Source organism: Lichenostomus cassidix, chromosome 3 (assembly GCF_008360975.1).
Source record: "Lichenostomus cassidix isolate B80296 chromosome 3, HeHo_3.0, whole genome shotgun sequence".
Classification (NCBI taxonomy): domain Eukaryota; kingdom Metazoa; phylum Chordata; class Aves; order Passeriformes; family Meliphagidae; genus Lichenostomus; species Lichenostomus cassidix.
Window position 1 is genome coordinate 108,440,377 of NC_139483.1, and position 25,787 is coordinate 108,466,163.

Here is a 25,787-nt window from a genome sequence, read left to right on the forward strand (position 1 = left end):
GTGGCCTACAGGAGGGAGATGGAGAAAAGAGGTGTGAGAGGATTACCTGGGGAGGGAGAGCAAGTCTAAGAGATGGGAGAAGAGCCAAGTTGAGAAATGAGAGAACTGCACCAGAGAGCAAGATAAATAAAGCAATAGGACATTCTTCAAGTACAGAAGAGGTCACTGGAAAACAAAAATGGTTTCTAAGGGATGGCAATAACACTTGACAGAAGAAGTAGTGTTTGCTTTCAAGAGAAAGCTGGAAGGAGGAAGGGAGGGTTTTCTTTGTCTCGGTATTTGCAGAACTGGAGCGAGGACAGCTGCCACAGACAGTCGGCATGTTACCCCCCTAAGGGATGCGGGAGAGATGCTGAAAGAAATTAGGAACATGGCAGTAAAAGGCACTGGCAAAACCGGTGTTGTGTGAAGATTGAAAGGGGGGAAATCCCAAAAGGGGGAAGAGTGGAGGCAGCCTGTTTTTCTTGTTGCAGGTGCCTAAAGGAGGGAGAGAAGGCGGGTAGACAGCTTGGTAACAAAACAGTGGTGACAAAATAAATGCCTCAAAGCAGGATTGTGTGCAAGGCCAGGATACACCAGAGGCTGTTGGAAAGGAGGACCAGGTGGAGAGGCCTCCCTGGAGCAGGTACAGCCCTAGGAGCCATGTAGGAAGGGGCCCTAGGCAGAGTCCCCAGGAGGATCTCCATGCCTCGACAAGCCCAAGCCAAGAGAAGCTGCTTTCTTGGGGTCTGGCTGGAGAGCAAAGACAGATGGGATGGGGGACTCAGCAGCTCAGGGCGCTGTGGGAAAACACTCAGAGAGGGAGAAATGTGATAGCTGCAGGATCAGATGAGTGGAGAGGATAAGCATGAGGAGCAGCTCTGTGAGAGATGGAAACCTGTGTTTTTGGGAGAGGGGGCTTGAAGAAGAATTAGAGAAGTCACATCATCAGGATTCTTATCACAAGAAATAGGGACTGAGGGGCTCACAGCCCTATCTGGGTGGCATTAGGCAACAGCCAACAGGGCAGAAAGAGACAAAGGAAGATGAGGATGGGGGAAGTGAACCAGGAAAATTAACAGAAAGGGGTCTCTCACTGACAGGCAGTCAATGGACCACTCATGCCAAATACCTAGAAAGTCTGTTTGCAATGTAGTGGCCCCAAATTCTGCCATCTTGATCCTTTCATGGAATGGTTTGAATGGCATTCATTGCAAATTAGCAATGGTCTGGTTCACAGCCAGGCAATATTGATCAGTATTGACACCTTTGAAGCCACCCCACCTCTCCTTTTGCATTTACTCCTAGTGACATCCATTACCTGGCTTGAAATACAGCTGCCCTCAAGTCTTCATGAAAGCCTCAGCAAGCAGAAAGCCTTGCTGCCATCAAAGAAATTACTGGAGACACCAGATATACTCTTTAATTTTTGACTGATATTTATAATTTTTGACAGCATTTTAGTTGCCCGCAAATGCATTTTCCCTGTCCCAAAATGTTGCCTTTCAGCTGTTCCAGTGATGCAGAATAGAGATTTAAAAGGAGGAGGAAACATGGCGGTGGGCTTCGAATCTGTGTCCAGAGGACAGGGAATAATCCTCTGCAGGACATCTCTTGTCTTGTGGCTTGAAGAAAACCACTTCAAAACTCCCCATTTTCATTGCCCTTCTGTGAACTCCAATATCAAATCATCCTTCTTGGCAGGGGAAACCCAATATAATGTAATTTGGGCTCTCAAAATTATGGTTCTTAATGGAAAACAGGGGGGAAAAAATGTCTCTCTCACAGACAGGTTTGCTTGAAAATGCAGGTGGGTTAATCTGTGGGTGTGTGTGGAGGGTGGGGCTCCCTTCATCCAGCTCCCTTCATCCCACCTGCAGAAATCTGGACTCTCACAGGGTTTTCCTCACCTGTGAAGTTCAGAGAAAGGAGATGGGATGGTGATGCTCAGCACAGAGGAGGCCCATGTTCAGGTTCAGCCCCTCTGCCAGATAGGAGCGAGGAGTTCAGTGGAGCAGGAGAAAAAGATGAGACAAAGAATGGCCTATAAGGAGATCAAACTCACAACCCTGGTGTTGTTTGTTATCAACACCACGTTCTGGCCAACCAAGAAAATCTCAGGTTCAACAGCAATGAGTCTGCAAACTATGGTCAGGACCCAGGGATGCACAACAGTGACCCCAGGGGTGCTTTTCTTTTAGGTAAGATGAGCTTCCCCTAAGCTCACAGCCCTCAAATTTTAGGAACTGCAGAGGTCAAAGGGGATGGAAAAGTGTATTGAGCAAAAAACCCTTGCTTGTAAGCAAAAAACCCTTTCTGTCTGATGAACATCCTAGCACTGCTGACTCCAGCTGCCTGTGAGGGCTTAAACTACTCTCAGGTTTCATTCAGACACAAGAAACTCCAGCAAAAGTCATCAGAAGTTTAGGTCCAGCAAAGACCAAGTTTTGGTGACTGTCAGTGGAAGAGAAAGCTCTTAATCAAGAAGCAAATTGAACTATCATTTGGCATCCAGCAAAATGCAGGAGGTCAGGCTGGATGGAGAAATTAAAGGAAAAATTGTGGTTTCAAGTGCTGGGAAACGTTTGTAAGACAAACAGGAGGTGAGAGAGCTCTGCGGGTCTCGGGAGCTGCTCTCATGCAGCAGCCAGACACGTCGAGCCCAGACTGCGTCCCTGCAGCAGCACCAGACACTTTGCACACTCCAATGAACCAGGAGAAGGGAGATGATCCCAAAGAGGAACTTCTTATTTTCTTGTAGGTTTGGATTTTTTTCCCAAAAATCCCTACCCTTCCCAACCCAGTCCGATTTTTTTCCAGACTCCTTAAAAAAAAAAAAAAAATTAAAAAAAATTCTGTAGCCCAAGAGTAGAAGCAAACTTTAGGCAGAGGATAAACAACGTGCTCAGGCACAATGAAACTCAAGGCAAAGTCTGTCTGCTCTGCTCATAGCGCTGGTTGGAAAACCAGAAAGCTCCCAATTAACTTTCCTGAAAGATTTTTCCTTGGGAGCAATTAATAAGTGCTTTGCAGTTTGACTCGCGTTATTAATTGGATTGGGGGGAGTTAAAAGCGCAAACGGTCTATATGATTTTTTTTTAGGGTCTGTAAACGAAGCTAACAGATGGAACTGACCAGTAACGTGCATCTGGCAAGCCGGGTTTCTTATAAACTTTCCTCCAAACAAAACCATTTCGGTGGCTTTGTTGTTGTTTGAAACGAAGTTGGGCTGCGGGCTGGCTGGTGGCGTGGCGGTGGGCTCGTCTGGGCTGCGTGTGCGTGGGAAGGCAGGACGGAGGGGGAAGGGGTCGGGACGGGGGGAAATCTCTCGCAAGACTGATCTCCTGAGGCGGGGTGATCCCCTGGCAGCTCGGGCAGCGAGCTGGGGAGGCATCAGCCCTCGCACCGTGCGCGTTCTCTCCCGCGGCGCTCGGAGCGGGGTGGTGTCCACACCAAGGGGTTCAAAAGGAGGGAATCTGTACCCGCATGGCTCCCTCACGCCCGCCGTGTCCTGAAAATGAAATAAATCAGTGCGTAGAGGGACAAGTGTGCTGTGGGGTGACTTGCTGGGGAGCGCTGCCGCCCCGGAGCGCCCTCAGTCTCGGCGGGGCTCCGTGCGCTCCGCGCTGCCTCTGCCCGGGTTGCCCTGGTCGTGTCCCCTCGCCCTGTGCGCCCCGTTCGTGCACTCAGCCAGGCTTGCTTAGCCAGGTCGAGGAAAATATTTTCTCCTCCTTTCTCCAAAAAAAAAAAAAAAAAAAAAAAAAAATAAAGCATGGACAGGACTAAAGTAATACAGTGCGAATAACCAAAGTCAACCGAGCTGCCCAGTGCGCTGCCATGAATGTTTGGGAGAGCGCTTGTCTTCCTTCTGGAAGGGAAGGGATGACTCTCCCTCCATCAGGAAGGTGTGTTCACGGTGTGCTAACTTTTTTTGTCAGGTCTAAGCCCCCCTGCTCAAGGCTGGTGTGGCTCTTTCCACTGCGCTCACCACACTCCAAAGGGCTGCTGGAAAGGGCAAAGTTTGTTCACATCATTAGGGTGGGCTTTATCTTGTGGCTTTTTCTAATTCTCCCAAGTATCAAAATCTTGAGAAGATCAAACAAAATCTGAACTTGGAGGAAATGCTAGATTTTTTTTTTTTCAATTATATATTGGGGAGAAATGTTTGTGTTCCATTAGTGACGTTAGAACTCTAGGAAATCCAGAGGAGGAGGAAGATGCAATTCTTTCCTTCCTCCCTTCCTTCCTGCCTTCCTTCCTCTCTTCTTTCCTCCCTTCCTCCTTTCCTCCCTTCCTCCTTTCCTCCCTTCCCCGCTAGGCCAGGCGGGGCGGGGGGCTCGGGTGGAGCCCAGCAGCGCTCTGGAGAGGTGTGATGTGTTCCCGCTGCCCCCCCGCCCGCCGGGATACCCGCACTTTCCCATCTCAGACAATGCATTTCCATTCCAGTCGTGTGCCTTTGTCCATTTGTAGGAAGAAAAGAGGGCTGAGTGACAGCTCCTGTTAGCCTGCATGAAGAGATACCAATAAACCCTCCCAAAACCTGGACCTTAAAAAAAAAATAAATAAATAAAGAGGAAAGAGCGAGGCAGGGAGCCACATGCCTCTTCGCCTCCGGCTTATTATTAAGACACCTTCGCAGCTTAAACGCTTAAACGCGACCCAAATTAAATGGCAATTAAAAGCAAGTTACACCCTCTCCTATCTCCAGGCTTATCACGGGTGGAAGCTAGCCATCAGCAGAGCCTCCCCGCCGGGAAATGCCATTTGGGCTGGCATCTTCGCGGAGGGTGTGTGAGTCCCCCCCCGCCGCCCCGAGCTCGCCCGGCAGCGGGCTGCCCCCCCGGGCGCTCCCCGGGCGGAGCCCGCAGTCACTGCGGGGCTGGAGAGCCTCTACCTGGGGGCAGAGGGACAGGAGGGCGCCGAGCAGGCAGGCAGGACTGATTCCCCGAGTGGCAGCTCCTCGGACCGGTGTCACTAAATAAATAAATCACGTACCCCTTCAGCTTTGCAACCCGGGGCTACGCAGCCTCCGTGCGTTCCCATCTCCAAAATATATCGGCACTTGGAAATGTCGAACCAGCTATCAGTGGTCTTTAGCTCTTACGTCCCCTTCCCTGCTTTTTCTTTCTCCTAGTACAGATGTAATTCCGTAGATCTATATGTATTTTCTGTATAATTCCATAATATCATATGTCACTGCGGTGATACTTTGTGGTCTCACCCTAGTTTTATGTTTGAAAATGCTATTTAAAGAAGCCTGAAAGATAACATATTAGGCAGCTTTAAAAGCAGGTTGGAGTGTGGGGTGGACTTAAATTCGATGTAAATGAAAGGGTAAAAAAAAAAAAAAAAGAACCCAAACCAAAACAAACCACATAGTTTTCATTTAGGAAAAAAAATACAGTTAAACAGACACACATACAAATGTGCAATCTTAGATTCTGGTCAGTATTTAAAAGCAATATAATCAACAGGAAGGAGCACTTACCTATTGAAAAGGATGGTTTAATAATATATATTTATATATATTAGCTTTATGTCTTCCCAATAAAATGTACACAAAATACCCCCTTCGATCAGATTAGTTCCCATATTAGCCTGGGTAAGAAAAAGCATTCTAAAGAGTGGAGGAAAAAATGTATAAAAATGTTGAAAGAACCTACAGTTCCTTATTAGGCGAAGATACAATATTTATTCCTTGTCTCCTGGGATGAAGCTCCTCTATCTATTGTCCTCCCAGTTCTCAGTGCTGATGCTTAATTTTCAAAACTTCTATATTACCAAGGGACCTACGACATCAGCCAAAGAAATACCCAGCAAGTACAAAATCTGATCCAGGGAGCAGCTTTTGTGCAGAGGGAAAATTTTGTTCCTACAGGTTTTTAAGGAGGTGCATGGAAAAGCGAGAGATCTGATCTATGCAGATACATTGCAAATTCTCTCTGTCTGTAGAGATTTTTTCTAAAAAAAATTGGGGAAATACATGAACTTTGGATTTTTCAAATTTTTCCTTTTTTTTTTTTTTTAATTTGGAGAGGGGAGTTTTATCCAGAGTTGGGGTTTTTCCTCTTTCCTTTTTTTTTTTTTTTTTTTCCGGAGAACCAAAAAATGTCAACTACCTTTCCAGGTCTCGTCCACGATGCAGAGGTATTTTGTGTGTGTGAGTGTGTGTGTGTGTGTGCGCGCGTGTGTGTGGATGTGTGTGTGCGTGTGTGTGCATATGTGTGTGTGTATGTGCCTGTGTGGTTGTTTCCATTTTTTTAAAATCCATATTGGACCGTTACGTTTAATTATAATCCGGCTTCAGAGATAACTTAAAGAAGTATAGAGAGAAAATTCGTTATGACATCTGTCGCCAGCAAGGGCAACTCATTACCACGTTAAAACCGTTGCCAGAACGAAAATCAGAATAATACCCCTAATAATATAATGAAGTGGAGAGAAATCACCACCAGCTCGCCAGGAATGGGGAGTTCTCGCTAAAAAGCAGGACTCTCCTTTCTTTCGAAACGCAGGGAAAAGAGGGGGGGAATTTTGGATCTGATTCGTTATTTTAAAAAGAAAGAAAAATAGGGGTTCAAAAAAAAAAAAAAAAGAAGGGAAGGGGAGGAAGAGAAGGAAGGGAAGGAAGGGAAGGAAGAAAGGAAGGCAAGCAGGCGGTAAAGCTTTCTCAATGTGCAACACTTTAACATAGGGACGGGACTTGTGTGTATTCTCGGTAGTTTCCTCTGTTTGATGACTTTTTTTTATGTCAGCCCCAGATATTACAGCTGTGATCAGGAGGTGGATGGATAGATAGATAGATAGATGGATGGATAGATGGATAGATAGATAGACAGACAGACAGATAGTTTTTATTTCAGTGCGTGGACTCTTTTCGCTTGACAGTATTAAGGGCAGGCTGGGCTGTTTATGATTTTTTGAACAGATCTTTATGGCACCAGCCCAAGGTAGGAAAGGATCTTTTGTTGCTGGGGTTGCCGCTCGCAGGCTTAGACGCTTCTGCAGGGGGAGAAGCTATGCAGGACAGCGTGCTTGGAAGAACCGTACCCGGGGTTTTCAATGACAAACCTCCAGTTTTGGGGTCTTCTTTTCACTTCTTCCTTTCAGATACGTCATGACGGATCAAACAGTTACCGTTTGATGCAGCTTGGATGCCTGGAGTCTGTGGCCAACTCGACCGTCGCCTATTCCTCCTCATCTCCTCTCACTTACTCTACCACGGGCACCGAGTTCGCCTCCCCGTACTTCTCCACTAACCACCAGTACACCCCACTGCACCACCAGTCCTTCCACTACGAGTTCCAACACAGCCACCCGGCAGTCAACCCCGACGCTTACTCCTTGAACTCTCTCCACCACTCCCAGCAATATTACCAGCAGATCCACCATGGAGAACCCACTGATTTTATCAACCTGCACAATGCGCGGGCACTCAAGTCCTCTTGCTTGGACGAGCAGAGGAGAGAGCTGGGGTGCTTAGATGCTTACCGCCGCCACGACCTGTCTCTTATGAGCCATGGATCCCAATATGGGATGCATCCAGATCAAAGACTCCTGCCAGGACCAAGCCTCGGGCTTGCAGCCTCGGGAGCAGACGATTTGCAGGTAAATAGCATGCGATCTCCTTTCGAGGTACTTTCCTCTCCCCTCCCCCTGCCCTGGACCCCCCCACCCCCAACTCCCCCACCCCCATTTTCCTCTGCTCGGAATAGCTCATACAAAGGAGGGAAGATTCATCCCAAATCCGACCCAGAACCAGTCCTCTCCAGATTAGTAGCAGCACGAAAAATATGTGGAAGGGGAGGAAAAAAAAAAGAAAAAAACAAAAAAACCCCTCAAACAAACAAATTATCTTCTTTGGCCAAATAAACAAATTAAACAGAAATAACCTCGCTCCTGCCTTTGCCGCGTGGGTTGTGTCTCTGTGATGGCTCAGACCGTGGGGGTCCCCCGGAGATTTCGGGGTGAGAGTGCGTGTGCCAGCCTCACAGAACCCAAACAAAACCAGACCAAGTCCTTCTTCTTGTTTTTCCTAAACTTTCCCTTGCTTTCGGCGCACGGAACACTCCGCAGCGACAGAGCAGGCAAATGATTTAAGGAAAGCATGGAGCAGGAAAAGAGAAAAAAGGCAGGGCAGGAAATAAATCTGCTTTCCGACAGACGTACAAAGGCAAACCTTCCCAGATATGAGGGAGGAAAGAGATAAACGGGAATAAATGTTGGTCAGAAAGTCAGAATGATAAAAATGCCTCGCAAAATGTGATGTAGGTGTTAATAGGGTGAGAGATAAATCAGATAAAGCTAAATTCAGCTGTCTAGCTATCTAATCATTCATCGACTCCACCCTAACCGACACCTGAACCCATTAAAAATTTCTATTTCTATGTACCAAAAGCTCAGCTTTATCCGCTCAGAAATTCTTTCCCACGCGCTAAAAATTCACCTCCGCTAAACTGAGCCGGTTGCTTAAAGGAAATTGGTTTCCAAAACTGCAAACAACGCCGTCCTGTATTTAACCCCCATTACGAAATGTGCCCCAAATCAAAAGCAAACCTTCCTTCTTCTCCCGACGAGCTGAAGAACTCAGGGCTTCACCATCAGCAGGGAGAGACAAAACGGGACCGTATTTACTGTACTTACTTTTCCCCCATCCCTCTCTCCCTGGCATACAAAGCTGATTATGTTGGTCTTTCCAAAAAGATGTAGCGGTCAAAGGCTTGGGGGGAAAAATCAACCCGAAGTTTATAAAATTAAGAATGTTTATTTTCTTGCCTTAAAATCAAGGCACGAAAAAAAATCATCCAAAAATATCTATTTATACAAGGGAAAAGAAATCTTTTTTTCCCCCCCTTTTTTTTCTAGGAGGAAAATAAACCAAACAACAAAGAATGTTATCTTTTGTACCTCAGATGGGGAAACCCTAGCTATTTAAACCTAGTTTTCGCCACTAAAATTCACTATATAATTTTATCCTCTCTGGCCATTTTTTTTGTTTACATTTTTCACAAGGATCTCCTTATGTTACCTCCCTCAAAAAAAAAAAAAAATCTGCCATTCACTGCTCAACCCCAACTAAAACCTATTTACTCCTTTTTATAACCACGTCTGCTGCTGATTTTTTTGTATCTGTACAAATTTTTTTTCTTTGGCAGGCACAAAGCCTTGTATTTTTCAAAAGAGGGGATTAGGAACGTTTGCAAGACAGCAGACAATGCCTAAGTCCTGGGCAAAAAAGCACCATAGTTTATCCAATTTTCGACTTAGTGCCATTCAACTGGTCATTTATGCAATGTCATCCGACCAAACAACATGTTTCCCTTTAAAAAAAAAAAAAAGGAAAAAAAAGGTTGGTTAAGCTGCTAGAGGCACAGTCTCTTCTTATTTATTTAACCAAGAAGAAAATCAACAGCTTTTCTTAGGAAAATATTAATTTTTCGATCACAATTTATTAGCAAATAAAATACTCAGGTCTTTGTACTTAGACTTTTCCTTATTTTTCCTCCTCCCTCTTTTTCCGAACACAAGAGGGAGTGTGCAGAGGTATCAAAAAGCCTGAGCAGTGAGAAGTTGAAAATATAACTGTTTGTTGTTAGGACTTAGATGATTCAGAACAAAGTTGGGCTCTCGCGAATATCACTTCGGGCTTAGAGGGAAGCGTTTTGGTGGCGAGAAGAAACAGGACTGCACAGAAATACTTCTAAACCAAAATTGTGGTCTAACCAGTCTTCCCCTTTCTCCTTAGTCTTTCTTTTTAAAACGTTCATCAGCATATGCCTCATTTCAAATGCAACAAATGTAAATATACTTTTCCCTGCACAGAATTTTAAGTGAATGTCCAATAGTTTCGAGGGCGGTTTAAGTCAGCCTAACAGATGCAAACAGTCTTGGAGCTGGAGTGGCATCTTTCAGTGCCCTAAAAAGATTTTCCATGGGCAACAAAGAAAACTGTCACACCTTTTCCCATCACCGCTTTAATTTATGCTCAGTCGCCAAGTTTTTTTCATATTGATTTCATAATCACTTTAAGGCAGAACACTTAAAATAAAAAAGGGCCTTGAAAAGGAAGGTCTTACAGGGCCAGCGCCAATATGGTGAAAGTGGGGGAGAGAGCCAGGACTGTAAAGATTGTTTTGTAAAGTGGGGTTTTTATTATGCACCGACTCTCTCCGCATTTACTTAACTCTTCACGGGCTGTTGAATAGGTTAACACCCTTAAAGGCCTCTTTCATGTCCAATACCTCGTTTGTTTGTAGAGGAAAATGCGTCTTTAACACATTTCCACTGGGCAAAGATTTAGGTTTGGTTTGTTGTGTTTTTTTAACCCCAACATAAGGAAAAACCCAAAGAAAACCCAACCCTTTCAAGTCTTTTATCACTCCAATAAAAATATTTATTAAGGAGGGCGAAGATCCCCAAATAATCAGCCTTGTAACGGGAGAATAAAGAAGTGAGATCTCTTCGGACGTGCAGCAGAAGCCCTAGGCAGGTTTTTTGATGGTTCTTCACCCCACGCTCACACAAGGGTGGCTGTGTGTGTGTGTGCGCGCACAGATGCATATTCATCCCCACCTATGTGCGGACACACGCATTGTTACAACACCCTCTCGACTCTGTGGAGCGGGCAAAGCCCAATAGGTCAGCTGTTGTTTGTGCTCTTTGTCTACTTCTGTGCACACTTTCCAAGTCGGTCCATGCGTGTCGCAAAACTGTGAATTCAGCTGTGTGCCCGAATATAAATATACCGCTAAACACACCAAATCACTAAAGGATATTTTTACATTTGTGAGTGGAACTGTAGAGCGGGAACACACTTCTCTCAAAAGTACTTGTTTGTCTGTCTATCCTGCCCTGTAACTGCAGGTCTAAGTTCCCAGTTCAGGATAAATTCGTATTTAAATGGCAGCTAGAGGAAAATTGTTCTGCGTTTGGTGGGGTAGAGGCAGATGGCAGGATGGAGGGGGGATTTCACTCGGGTTCGCTGAAAGTAGCTGTGTTTTTCCAGTTCACCTTAGCTAGCGTTCCTGAGAGAGTCATGTAACAAAGCAAAAGCTGTGTGATCTCTCCGTGGGTTTCTGTGTCTGATTTCTTTCTTTCCTTTCTTTCCTTGTTTTCCCCTCATTACTTAAGAGCTCAGTGGAGGCCCAGTGTGGACTTGTACTCAACGGGCAAGGAGGTGTGATAAGAAGAGGTAAGAGGTTACAAATACTTGCGTCTATCAGTTTTTTGTAAACATGCATCCCTCTCCATCTCTCCCCGTCTTTCCCTCCCTCACTGTTTAGCGTAGTTTGGATTTACTGCCGAAAAAGTGGTAATTTGCCGTTTGTCAGAAGTACGTTCAAACTCGCTGAGAGCACTTCACATTTCGCAGTCCATTTGCACTTTACAAACGATCTGTTCCTCCGTAGCTCTCGGATACTCCCGCTGAATTCAGAGTTTTCCTGACTCCGTGTAACATTCCCCGTTTAATCGGGATGATCCCTGATAGTTTGAGAAACGTGTTCCCTGGCGCCGGGCTGTTAAATCGGCAGTTTGATCTCGTGTGAGGAAAAGAAGGAGTTTTTTTGGAAATGTGGTTTCGGTAGCGCTACAGACCGGTGTGGAAGTCGCTTTTGAGTGTCACTTCATTTGATAACCATCTGTCAATGTAAATATCGAACATCAAAGTTAGAGGAGAGGTTTGGAACTCGTGTTAAATACGCGTCTCTACAGCATTTGCAAAATCTGAATGTCCCGGGGAGTTTGTTATTATCGTCATTTCCCCTGACGAGAAACAACACTGGTCTAAAGGCCTAATGTAGGAACACATTTTCCTTACAAGCCTAAACACATCCTTTCGTTCCCTATTTAACCACGTAATGCAGTCGGGGAGAGGACACTTGGCGACTCAGCCTCTCACACTGCACATTCCTTGTGCTGTTATCCCCTTATTCTTTACAACCACCAAGAAAAACAGATATTTAGGAAACATTTTGGGTGACGTGATACTATTGCGGCAGGGAGCTGCTTTCAGCCATCTCTTTCCTAGACAAACTTTAGTCCCACTGAACCAAAATTATTTCTTGCTGGAACACCAGTCCCGCACCCTGTGGTGGGCGGGGATGCGGAGAGGGCTCTCACACCTCTGTCCCCGGGGAGGGGACTTTGCGCGGGGCTCTGTCCCTGCAGCGACTCAGGCCGGACCTTGTCCCGGCGCTGTGCAGAGCGGGCGGAGGGAGCGGCGGGACGGGGAGGCGACAGCGGTGTCGCGGTGGTGCTGAAGGGACAGCTCCCCTCGGCCGCCCCGCTCCGCCCTGCCCCGCCTGGCCGCCGCGGGGAGCCAAGGCTCCGGACAGGGACAGGGACAGGGGCTCGGGGACTCGGTGGGACTCCAAATCTCCTGTCCCCTCCCCTGGCACCGCTGGCGGGACGCTGGGCAGAGGAGCTAGCAAACTCCTGCCCCGCCGCCGCTGCCTGCGCCTGCCCAAGTCCTTGTCTCTCGGATTTCAGCGTGTTCTAATTATCCCTAGGAAGAAGGATAATTATCCCTAGGAAGAGAGCTAATTCTTTCGGGTTTGCTCCGAGAGCTGACCTCCGAGAAGCGGAGATCGTTAGCTGAAAGAGAGGCAGGCAGAGTCCCCATCAGCTGGGGTCTGTGTCTGTCGTGTTTGACGGCGGTTCTCATTTCCCAGTTGAAGGGCGGCTCAAAGCCCAGCTCAGCTCAACTCCAGTTTATTCAGCTCTCCAGCTCCTCTTAAGGAGACTCCAATTACCTGTGCAGATGATGGTAGTGGTGTCTCTCTCTTCCCCTCTCTCTCTCTCTTCTTAAAGAGATCAAATTATTCAAGGATTTAAAGATTGATACTAAAAGAAATCCAGCATGAAAATGCAAGGTCTTCTGAACCCTGATTTAAGTGCTGAACTACTCCTGCACTGCTATCTGTTTCTTGGCATATTCTGGGAAGATATCAAAGGCAAGAGTATAAGTTTCAAATGTATATTAAAAATACATAATAAATATTTTGTCCGACTTCAAAAAAAGCGATAGGTGTTAGCAGTAATCAAAACATCCTGCGCCTAAGCGCTATACAGTATCCCGTATGAATAAATCACACTCCTTTTCTAGTAATAGATCAATAAGAATATATTAACTCGAGAGTGGCTTCCCTAATATTTTAAACATCTCGTGTCAGACTTTTTATTTTATTTTTTGTCACTAATATATACATATATTTTGTACAAGGTTGCATTTGAGTGTTTTAGATGCAGTAGCAGGAGTAAAAGGGGGGGAAGGAAGGAAGGAAGGAAGGAAGGAAGGAAGGAAGGAAGGAAGGAAGGAAGGAAGGAAGGAAGGAAGGAAGGAAGGAAGGAAGGAAGGAAAAGAGAGAGAGAAAGAATGAAAGAGGGAAAGAAAGAGGGAAAGAAAGAAAGAAAGAAAGAAAGAAAGAAAGAAAGAAAGAAAGAAAGAAAGAAAGAAAGAAAGAAAGAAAGAGAAAACTTCCCAGTACTTTCCCAGAGGAGCACACCATTCCCTAGTCCTCTCTAAAAAAAAAAAAACCAAAAAACAATCCCTAAAAAATGTCATGGTTTGCAGTCCAGGTAATAATACTGATGGGAATGACAAACATCACAAACATGGCTCTTCCCTGCTTCCAGCTCTGGCTGCCATTGCACATACCAGCTGCTTTCTAGATTGTTTAGTGCAGTGATTTGGTGTTTGCTTTTAATGAGGCTCGGAAAGTAAGAGATTTTTGCAAGGCTTAGGTGCTGGCGAGCTAATTACTAGCTAGAGAAAATATTTGCCACCGATTCCAGGGCAGAGATCCCCATGCTATCACTTTCAGTTAATGGTGTGCAGGATTTAGCCCGGAGCTTCCCTGCTCTAACCATCAGAACCAATAATCTTTACTTTTCCTACTGCTCGTGTATCGATAGCTTCTCTAGCCTCAGGCAGCGGCTTTGATATGTTAATATTTCTGAGTACCAAATTCTGCAGAGATCATATTAATGTTGTACATACAGAGTGGAGCTTTGCCTTAAAGTTGAATATTCAGATCGCTCGTTTCAAAAGAAATCACTTGAAGAAATGAAGCTTCTATTTACAGGAGTCGTCTGTGTTTTTTAATCATTAAAAAAATCCCTCCCCTCTTATACTTTCTTATTAATCGTCTCAGGCTTTTATTACATACCATTCCCTTTTAATTCCTCTCTAGGTTGCCATTTTAAAAGCAGAATAACCTGATTCCCGTTTGATTTTTCCCTTTCTCTTTTCCTTTCTTTCTCTCTTTTTGATTTTTTTTTTTTTTGGGGGGGGGAGAAGGGAGGGAGGACCTACATACTTCTTTTTAAAATGCCATCCAAGCCCCCTTCCACACCCATCCCTTCCCCATCCCTTGGACATGAAGTGTATGCAGGCTTGATGTCCTCACCTCCATATATTTGGATTAAAAAGACAACACGGTGACATTTGGCCTGCATCGTTTTATGAAATCGAGATGGCAAACTCCAAAAAAAGCTCTTGTTTCGCTTTGTGATCATCCATCGTTCCTGCCCCAGGCTAATTTCAGAAGCTTAAATACTGCTATCGCCTCTGGGCCATGAAGAGAGAAGGGCCAACCTATCGGCAATAGCTCTTTTTCGATTGCCCTTGGCAACATAAAATACAAACTACTTTGAATCAAAACATTTTTGGGGAATTAATATGATCTGAACTCTGTACGTTTTAAGAGATCTTGAGTTTGTCAAATCGCTTAGAGGTGACTGACATCCGAATGCATTAGTGCATGGCTAGGAACAAACCTCAGATCTTATTTGATTAAAAAAAAAAGGAAGAAAAAGACGAAGAAAAAAGAAAGAAAGAAAGAATAAAAGAAAATAAGCACCCTCATCTTAAAAGCTCAAGCATCAGTCACCATAAAGTCTACCAATAAAATCTGGAGAAAGACGCTCCCCTTTTTCGCCTCTGCCTTTTATGTACTTAGTCGTGGTATCACCTCTCATTTGAAAGGCACTCTCTGAGTCTTGATCCTCTCCCCCATTCTAATTTTAATTTTTGACACTCGAAACTACCTCCTAAGGACTCAGTCATTAGGGATGAGGCTCTGGGCAGGAGGTTGGAGGAGGCGGGTGAAGGCAGGGGCTGAGGACTTTGCACCTCGCCCCAGGAGAATCTTCTCCCGTGCTGTTCTCTGTGGAAACCAAAGAGGAAAAATTAGGGTGCTGGGGTGTTACCACCTCACCAGGCACCGCGGGTGAAGAAATGGGCACTTGGGACACAGAACTATAGAACCAAAGAAAAACTTGGTTTGAAAAACACCTTCAAGACATGTCCCTTCACCTTGCTGTCCCCTGCTCTGGCAAACCGACTGGGGTTCCCTGGCCAGTCTTGTCCTCCTCTATTCCCTGAGTATTGCCTAAAGACCCTCACTGCCCCCAGCACCCCTCCAGAGCCCGGCCGTGTCCCCTCCAGGTCCCTAAAGCCACCCGGCAGCTCCAGGACTCGGTGAGCCGGACGGGGATCCATCCCTGCGGCTGAGCCTGGAGCCCACCGAGGGTAGGGCAGATCACCTCCTTGTCTTCCCTTTGTTGGCCTCTTCCTTCCCTTTTCCCGGCTCTTCTGAACCTTACAAGAGCCTCGGGACTGCTGTAATAGCCCATCATTGTGTTCAGATCTTAACGCGCTGTCATTAGTGCTGTTGTCTTCTTCTTTTCTCTTCTTTCCTTTTCTGTTCCAAGGGCCAATTTAAATCGCATTAAAATCCTAAATAGCTGGCTTAATTAATGGCTTTCGCGGCTCCAGCTGAGATAATCTCCAGCCGACTAAAGCCAAATCATTCGGCGACTTCCAGCTCGCCAGGAGTTTGGGGCTGGGGAAGGGGACAGAGCGGGTTGAGCAGCGGGTTTGACGGGCTCTGCCCGGACACTCTGTCGGGCCGGGAGGGATTGGGGCCAGCATCATTCTCCTCTCCTGGCCTCGGTCAGACCTTTGGGAGAACTTTGGTGAAGAGATTAGGCTGGGTTTTGAGAGCTTTTTTTGTTTGTTTGCTTGATGGTTTGTTTTCTTTGGGTTTGATCTTTCGGTGAGGTTTTGTTTGTCTGAGGTTTGCTTGGTTTGGGGGGATTTTCTTTTTTTTTTTGGGTCGTTTGTTTGTTTGTTTTCCCTGATGACCTACAAAAAGGGTATTTTCTGGCTGTGGACAGTAAGGTGATGGAAAGTCCCTGGACTGGGTTCCCACCCATTTTGGGACTCTGTGCTTCTCCCCATTCCTGCTGGGGTAGAAGTTATGTATTGTATCTTTTCTACCTTACTTTGCTCCATTTCGAGCTGTGAGCTGTCGTGATGTGCACCGTCCCAGCTTTGCCTGCCTCGGCAGAAATTTTGGAGAAATTTTGGTGCACACGGGATGTGCATGGGCTGCCCTTGGAATCCCATAAAATCCACCACACACACTGAAAGAAAAGTGTGTAGAAGCACATGACAAGTGGACACACAACACACACACAACATACACACAACACACACACGACACAAAACCAGCCAGTGGCTCCTGAGACAGATTCCCTCTTCAACACCACTCGCTCTGCCCCATTCGTGGGGCACCTCGGGCACAGCCTCAAACCTTCACCACACCTTCACACACACAACCCACACCACACACAGCCTGCCCAAGCCTTGGTCCTGCAGGAGCCAGCACAGGGTCACAGGCACTGGCCAGCAGTGCTCAGCGGTTTTCCCAAGCCACTGGTGCAAAGAGAGCCTGGAGAGGCATTGGAAAGTGCTGATTAGTTCCTATGGCTTGCCTATAGGAAAGAGGAATGAAGCAGATGTCTTTTCTTTTGGGTCTGATTTGGATCTTCTCCCTCAGCCCGGGAGCTGTAGAAGTTCTCCTGTGTGAGATATCCTGCTGATACACTTCGATAATGGAGGGCTGGTCCTGGGTGCATGAGATTCTTTTACATGTTCATGCAATCTTTAAAGTTGGTTTCCTGTAAAAATCCCCCTTATTTGTATTATTCTGTTTTCCACCTTGCTTTTCCCAAGCTATTTTTTTAACATTGTTTACGCTTAAAACTCTTACTGCTCTTAATATCCTTAAAACGCAGTGTAGGTAAGAGGGTGGTCTTAAAAACTGCTGGTGATACCCCCACTCTTACTGAATCTTTTGGTTTATATTTAAAAACTGCCCATGTTATCTGCATGCAGGCATGTCTTTGTTTTCTTGGCAGGAATGTTGCAGTGAGGCACATCTCGGAATTGTTTCTGTTCATGGAATCAGCTAGTTTATGTGGCTACTAACATGATGCAAACTTTGTTAACTTAAATGAAACCAAAAGAATAACTGGGAAAAAAAACCCCTAACCCTGTACTTCTCAATTTTCCTGACAAATGTAGACGAGTTTTAGAGTTTTGAATATTTAGCTCCTGGTATTAATGACTGGGTCATGTGAGGATAATTTGGAGAACATTTTAAATTGCTTACAAACCTCTTGGAAATGGAAATGGGATTAAACAGTACTGATAAACTCTGTACTGAGAAATGTTTTCTTACATTTGCTGTATGATAGGGGAAGAAGAATCTAAGGAGAGTCAGATTCTAATGTCTTCATTTTGTAATGTATTGTAAACTTGCCAGAATTTCAGCACAGGGCAGAAAATATATTGTAAGCTGGAGACTCCCAAAAACAGCACCTGCAGATATAAATAATAGACTAATAAAAAGCATAGTGTGGTATTAATATTTTATATAAGATCAATTTGTCAACATTCAGGCGTGCTTATACTTAACGTACACAAGTACACAAATGTGTATATCCTGGAAAAAAAATAAGCAGCACTTCTGCAGCATTGTCACCAGTGTATTATGATGTTTCCTCATATAGGTGCATGACATTTACAGGTGAATATCTTGGAGAAAGGGACTATGTTGCCTTGAATGAATATAAAATACTCATCATATTGTGGCTGTTATAATTAACAAATTAAAAATGACCTTGCAGAGTGTAAAGATGTGTGTATCTGTACAAAATTATAGACACACATTTTAAAAAATTGTATTTAAAGTGTAAAATCCATCTAGTAACATTGACAGATATTTCTCCCCCTCATTCCTGATAAAACAAAAACATTGCTTACGGAAAGTATAAAAAATATACCAGAATATTGGTTTTATCAATGAAAGGATACACAAATATTTAACTCGGATGGTGTAAGGGAGCTTTGCATTTCAGCAGGTGCCCGAGTAAATAAACCAGACTAAACCACCACCCTCCAGCCACCCTATTGTTCTCTTCATCTGTACAAAGAGAACCTACAACCCAAACAGACCAAACTCTCCTCACCACGTGCATTATTGGGATTTTCATTGTGTTGACAAGACTGGTGGGTTAGAGCATGGCTCTGTTCTCTCTGCTGTCATCTGCACAACCCATCATCAGCTTGTGTTGGCATTTTGTACTGACATGTGCTATTTGATGGGGAGACAGGAATAAGGAAGGGAAAATACTCTCCCGATATTTGCTTAGATTACCTTTTCCAGTATTACATAGCCTAACTTTTGTTCTTATTAGGCTTGGGAAACAAAGAAAAAGCAGAGTTCTCGGGAAGGAGGACATTGTGTTGAACATGAATCAGTCACTGAGAAAGAAAAGGATTGGGCCTCCAAAGTAGACTAACAAAAATGAGCTCAGTCTTTTGTCATTCCTCTCCCTCAGGCCACTTAAAAATAATCATAGATTAGAATCATAGAATATTTTGTGTTGGAAGAGACCTTTAAAGGTCATCTAGTCCAACATTTTGCAATGAGCAGGAATATTTTTAATTAGATCAGGTTATATATAATCTCTTGAGGTGATTTGGAGATTCAGTATATGGCAGTTTTGGGTCCTCAGTCTTTCTCATAGATGAGGTCAGCTGCACAAAGCTTCTCTCTTTCCCACCCATTTTTATCTTGTGACCAACCACATTTATTGAAATCAACATAAAGATGACAGATCAGAGAATAAAACTCTGTCATGAATAAAGAAGTATTTGAATAGAGTTGGATGAAAGAGAAGCCCTAAAGAAGGGATTGAGTGCCTGAAAGCTTCCCTTCTTTTTTTTTTCCTAACCTATCAGTTCCAATATAAAACATAATTCTCCCTTCATCTAAATCTTGTCCTGCCTGTGTTTTCAGACCTCTGTGGCTGTAAGAGCAAAACCATCACCGTTTACAATCATCTCCAAAATATTATCTTATGGCACAGATGAGGTCAGACCAGACCACATAATCACTTCCCTATGGGAATAAACAGTTGTACTAAAAAGAGTCTTCTTAACATTCACAGTCCCATTTCACATGGTAGTCAGAGCACAACATTGCTGAGGCAATCAGCTGGATGATCCTATAGTTATCTCACAGACTGACTGCTCTCCTTTTCCTTTTCCTGGCTTTGCTGTAGGATGAATGCCATGGATAACCAGTCAGGGTGCAATGGCCACAGCTTTCCCTTCTTCATGCACACCTCAGACACATTATTTTGCTGTTCCTGCACGTGGGGCTCTTCATTTGATGAGCTGAGGGGGTCTTATGTATCATTGCACCAGAAACTAGTCTGTAAAAATTTCCAAAGCCAGTAAAAACTGGTAAGAGGAATAGGGATATCCAGGTTGAACTCCTAAACTCACAAAAGGCATTTTTTCCACTATATTTTTGAGGACATTTTTTCTGCTTCTCCTGCTGGTGTCTTAGCATAACACCTCTCAAATACTTTGTTATGACAAGACTGGCTCAACCACTAAGTGCAGATTTACTTTTCCAACAGCACCTACAGTGACATTGTGTTGATGGGGAAAAAAAGCTGGTTGTTGCCACTGCTGTTTATTTATATATTATGCTGTGGTCTTAATATTGAGCTGCTTCACAAAATCATTTGTCCACTCTGACACATGATCAGAAGGAAGGAATACACTGAAGCATGTGTGTTTGGCAAGAAACTTAATCCTTCTTCTTCCTGTGTGGTTGCCCTTCTCCTTTCCTCTCTCTTTCCAGCAGCACTCCATCCCTTTTTCTGTTTACCACATGGTGTAAAGGCCAGGATTTAATCCATCTCCTCTCCAAGGTGGTGTTTGGGGTAGGAAATTCATGCCTTCAAAAATGGAGACTATTTGTGACAAAGACATATCTTCATCTAGGAAGCACCACACCGCTCTCTGTTGCTGTGTCAATGAATAATTAATATAGTGAAATAATTATTGCAATAGATTTTACCTTCTTGTAATTTGCTACTTGTTCCCCATGTTTCTGGAAAGCAAATGACCTAGACCTGCTGTTTTCTTTTACTTTTAACCCACACCTGGTTTACCTGGAATTGCTTTGTTTTAGATCACATAGGCATGATATTTTAAAACATTTTAGGCTGTAAGCAACTTTCTACCAAATAGTAATGAGGAGTGTTGCAGTAAATTCTGGTTAGGGTAGGAGCAGCTGCAGGGTAACAGGTTTTTGGATTAAAGGAACAATTATTTATCTGGCATAAAGGGTGCACATACTAGCTTAACCTGGCAAGGAGATGAACTTTAATATGACACTGATTTCAGTACAGTCTCACTCGTTATAAAATCTACAGACTCATTGAAGTAAATAAATATGTACACAGTGCTACTGTTTTCTTGACACGTATATATATATTCACGTGTGTATGTGCATTGTGTGGCAGATGCCAAACAAACAGATCTACTCAGTGTTAACACTCTTCACAAATGTACCTGACAGACCAGAAGTTTAAAAACGTTGCTTGAAAAATATTTACAGGTTTCTGTAAAAAAAAAAAAAATCCACCAAAGAAAACCCAAACACCAAAACAACACAGACCCAAAATTATTTCAGGCGTGTGGCGCCAGATTTCTGTGCTTGAGTGGATGAGCTCATTAATTGTAACTTTGAGCTGCGTAAAAATGTGCATCAGTGCCCTTGATGTGTCTGTATTTTGGTGATGCACGATTTGTCTCTATATCCTGTCTAAGAAGTGGACACTAATATCTGCCCTGGAACATAATTAGAAGTCATAAAATACCCTGCTGTTCTGAGTTGGGATCTCACCCATCTGGGATTGATACCAAGAGATGTTCTTTTCTGGTGTTGCTGTCAGCACAAATGTTTAAATATACCTTCAAGAGCTGAAATATTTGGAAAGAAATTCTGTTTGCCTTATGTAAGCAAGCAATAGTCTGCATTTAATGAAGGTTCACCCTTCAGTCTGTCTCTGTGAGAAGTGGAACAGAGTCACCTTAATTTTCAGAGGGAGTGCATGTGTAAGATGATAGAAAAAGGTGTAGGACCTTACCTAAAGTGAGCTTTTTTTAAAAAAAATCTATTCTATTCTATTTTATTCTATTCCATTCTATTCTATTCTATTCTATTCTCAGTATAGAATTCAGGTTAGAAACTAAAATTTTTAAGCATAACAAAGTGAGCTCTTGTAGTTAAAAAAGATTAAGGTATTCACAGGAAAAATAGTAATTATCAGGGCATCTTAAAAGGTACAGTATGCTTTTTTTAAGCATGAATGATGAGCGGAGATTAATTCCTTTCTGAGAAGGTCTTTATAACATCATCCTCGCATAAACCATCTGAACTCCTTCTAGTAGTGCATTGAATTATATTATATCTTATATCACTGTCATATGCAGCTCTTTTTTTTTTTCTCATCTTTCCCCCAGGGAAGAATAGTGCATGCAGTGGTAAGATTTATTTCTTCCACAGAATTTTTTATTGTAGTCAGGTTGAAGAAGGCAGGTCAAAGAGAAGTGTTTTGTGCTTGGTGATAGAATATGTGTTAGTCCTTAAGATTATTTCTTTTTTTTTCCTCGGAATTTGTTCTACTCTCTTGGATCAGTTGTAGAGAAAGTTTTCTCTCTGTCTCATATTAACTTTAAGTTAAAAGCTCAGTTTTGCCTGAGGAGTTATTGATCACAGCCTTGACTGAAAGATTTGGTGATCATTCAGCAGTTTTAGACCCAGGCCAAGTAATTGCCACTCTGAAGAAACAAACAATTGCAGAACTAACCTGAGATAAACTGATGGAGCTCAATAGATTTCAATCGTTAATATCAGCTGAGGATTTGACCTGACTTTGGAGGGAATTTATGAGTTCAAAGGTGTGGAAAGCTGTTCTTGCTGCAAATCACTGCAAACCCATCGTGTTCTTACATCTCCATAATCCTAAATACTGCTATGAGAGTTAAAATTAACATTTCTCATTAGTAACAACGTCCTAAATTTTTCACAAACTGTGTTTTTTCAAATTGTGAGTGAGGGTTCATCTTATTTTGTTAATCACACTAGATGATAGAGACCTTAGTGATAACAGGTAATTTTTTCAGACCATGAAATCAAATGCTATCAAATAACCACAGTGATGCACTTTGACTGTAAAACATATGAGATCTAATAATTCACTCTTCCCACACTGAAATTTCAACACATTCATTTTTCTTAAAACAATAATATTATAAAAAACCAAACCACACACGCTCCAAGAAAAAACAAACCCAAAGAAAACCAACCACAAGTAAACAACAGAATTGTTCTTCACGGTTGAGTTTGTCGAAACACAGAAGATGAGCTTTCCCTCACTGCAATATTTCCTTTTTCTGTAGGTGGCACTTGTGTTGTCAACCCCACCGACCTGTTCTGCTCTGTTCCTGGTCGCTTGTCTCTGCTCAGCTCCACTTCCAAGTACAAAGTGACCATTGCAGAGGTGAAGAGGCGCCTTTCACCACCAGAATGCCTCAACGCTTCCCTCCTAGGAGGTATTTTGAGAAGGTAAGTTGAAGGTGAGGATAACAACTCCTAGACCATGCTGTAATTGCTGCAATTTTTTTTTTTTCCAACAAATTTGCTTTATTCTTTCTCTCTACTTGGATAGCTGGTCACACTTAGGGTAAGCAGAAGCAGATGGATTGGGAGGGAGCGCTGGAGAATTTTCAATAAATTAGGAAGTTTACACTTTTCATCAAACTGGGATTTTTTTACCTCCTCTGTTTAGTTACTCATCATACATGGATAGATGTTGCTTTGTCTTGTTTTGAGTGAAGAAAAAAAGGACCTTCAATGTGTGGAAAATTTCACCAGAGCTACAAATCTGACTTCTTGCTGAGAAACTATCTCAAAGTGAATTATTCTATCAAGTATAGAATTATTCTACCAAGTATAGTTACAGCCCTCACAAAAAAAAAAATATATATATAAAACATAGGGGTGTAGAGATGCCTTTTTCTTCCTTTCTTTGCATGCCTTTTGAGCACAGAAAAGACAGAATAAGCTGGTTTTCCTTTTCTCATTGTGAGATACTGGAGGAGAAGCGAATAATCAGGTAAAGTTTTGCCTCTGACCCTTCACTGACCAGAGCAGACACCTGCAGAGAGCAGGAACAGAAAGAAGGAAAGGGGCAGACTGTGCCTCACATTGCAAGAGGAAAACTATGAGACAAGTGTAATTCAGCCAGGCATATCTAAGTCGTGGTGTCCCTGAGGCGTCAGCTCAGATGGCATCAGCTGCCTGAGCATCCTTTGATCAAAACTAGCTGGAAAGTCATCGGCTATTTCACTGCTGGCACTGAAGGCCACACTGATCCTCGTGCTTATACTGAAAGTCATTTTAACCAGCCTGAGAGATGCAGGCATTCAAGAGCTGTCTTGAGCCATCTTGGAGAGTAATGACTATAGATTATAAATTGTTTTCAAGGTATAAGCCCCATTTAACTGCCTCTGTAGGCACTGAAATCCAAAATCTACATCCACCAAAATTTTCCCCTCTATTTGCTTCATCCTGGAGAAACCTTCAGCTATTTTTCATTGTAAATACTCATGGTGCAGATTTCATCAGTACATTGCAAGGTTCTGAGTAAGAATTCAAGGGCATCAACTTGAATGTGGGGCCTCACTTCTCTCCTCTGTTAAAATGCTTGAATGATCCCCGTAGGTTTTTGACCCAGACTAAACATCTCCTCTCCCAAATTAACCCTGGACACAGTTCAGGAGATTGCAAAAGCCAGGGACATCTCCCTGCCTGCAGTTTGGATGTGCTAATTCTGTTTTATGAATCAGAAGGTGCAATTGAACAGATTTGGTCAGTTTGTAACTGAGGGTTTCACAGCTAGAGAACAGGCTCAAACACTCTCTATTTGACCAGGAAAGATGTAGGAAAACAAAATCTCATTGATTGTTTGCCTGAGACCTGGAATGGCTGGTTTTGCATCCTGTCAACAGTCACTGGTCACCTATTTTCCCAAACAGCTTGCCTTGGGAATAAAGTGTTCTTCAGAATAAGGAAAAAATTCCTCTTAGAAGACATTTCCTGACAAACAACGTGGCCAAAGTTGTGGTATTTCTTAATGCATAAAAACGGATATTCTGATGGTGGTGTTCTATGTTTGCTTCCTTCCCCTACCTGAAGGAACTTGAATCTGAACCTCAGACTATTTAGTTAATTCTTTTTACTATTCAGCGATTACTTTTTTCTAAGCTGAGGGTCTCTCAATCTCATTTGGGGTTAATTACATATTTGTTGTACAAAAAGCAAAGGTGTAGACTCTTATCTAATTAATGGACAGGTCATTGATTTGGGATGGGAGATAGCTGGGTTCCAGTCACTGCTTTATTCATTGTTTAAGCATTTTAACATAAGTTATTTGCTGTCAGCTGGCTGCTGCACCTGTCTGAAAGACCCAGGTTTAAATTCTTTCAGGCTGAGGAAGAATTTGAACCTACGTCTGCTACAGAAGTGGATATGTCTCAAATACTTCAAACACTGAGGTGCTGCAGAACAGCAGCACTGGGACACACCAGGACCCATTTTGTGAGAACAAAGGGATGTAGGTGTTTGCCATAGGGGCACAGATAACCAATGAGGGCTGAAATTTTAGCTTCAACATTTCCTATAGCCTTGTCCTCCTTCCTTGCGAGCTTTTGGCTTTGTAGACAACATTTCTGAGTACCTGAATCTCTACATAAATTACAGAGGGATGGTTAGATCTGGGTTCCACACAGACATCAACATTTAAGCAGTTTTGTGGCTTCTTTTAAGCTTCAGAAAAGCCAGATGAGTAAAGTTCACTCATTGCTGGTATCTATTTAATCTAATTCTAGAAGGTCACGTTTCTCTCTAATTTGTCTTTGGAGCCTAACTTGGCTAAATCAGATATAAGTGTTTGCACTGTCAATATTTATATTTAGCCACTGTAATCCCAGGCTCTGTGCACAAATCAGGATACTGGGCTCCACTGGGTAGAAAGCTGCCTGAAGATCTGATGCCCCCCTGACAGGCATTAAAATATTTAACTCTGCCAAAAAAAACAATGTTAAAGAATCACCTAGAGCAAGCAGGACATTAAGAACATGGCTCTGAAATATATCCCATTGATGTCGCTATGGCAGGCATTACCCCACATATTTGTCAATAAAGTGTGTACAACTTCTAGGCTTACATTATCATGGGGAAAATATATAGAATAATGACAAGTGTCTCTCTTTCCTGCTGTTCTCTCATGATAGAGCAAAATCCAAGAATGGAGGACGCTGCTTGCGAGAAAAATTAGACAGACTGGGACTGAATTTGCCTGCAGGAAGAAGAAAAGCAGCAAATGTCACCCTCTTGACTTCCTTGGTAGAAGGTAGGTTCTCTAATATTGCAATAGAATATAACCATAATTGAAATGTTTCATTGTATGCAACCCTTTTTGAGCCATAGGGTTAAATTCCATAATCTGTATTTCCTAGAAGGCAACTTGACTTGCCTAAAGCCACAGACAGAGTGAGTGGCAAAATGGAAGTTCACTCTGAGATTTCTTGG

General features: G+C 43.4%; 1 protein-coding gene across 2 annotated transcripts in view; it reads left to right on the top strand.

Moving 5' to 3' along the window:
- The first annotated feature begins 6,182 nt into the window (after positions 1–6,182).
- The window catches only part of TFAP2D (transcription factor AP-2 delta), a 53,267-nt gene continuing 33,662 nt past the window's right edge, over positions 6,183–25,787 (top strand). The window contains exons 1-5 of one of the 2 annotated variants that reach the window (XM_085057084.1): positions 6,185–6,929; positions 7,090–7,587; positions 11,110–11,170; positions 22,595–22,760; positions 25,490–25,608. In XM_085057084.1, the coding sequence (XP_084913210.1) occupies positions 7,123–7,587; positions 11,110–11,170; positions 22,595–22,760; positions 25,490–25,608 (811 nt within the window). In that variant the 5' untranslated portion in view covers positions 6,185–6,929; positions 7,090–7,122. Of the gene's footprint in view, positions 7,588–11,109; positions 11,171–22,594; positions 22,761–25,489; positions 25,609–25,787 lie in introns of both variants that reach the window. The other variant, XM_085057083.1, reaches the window with a different exon arrangement.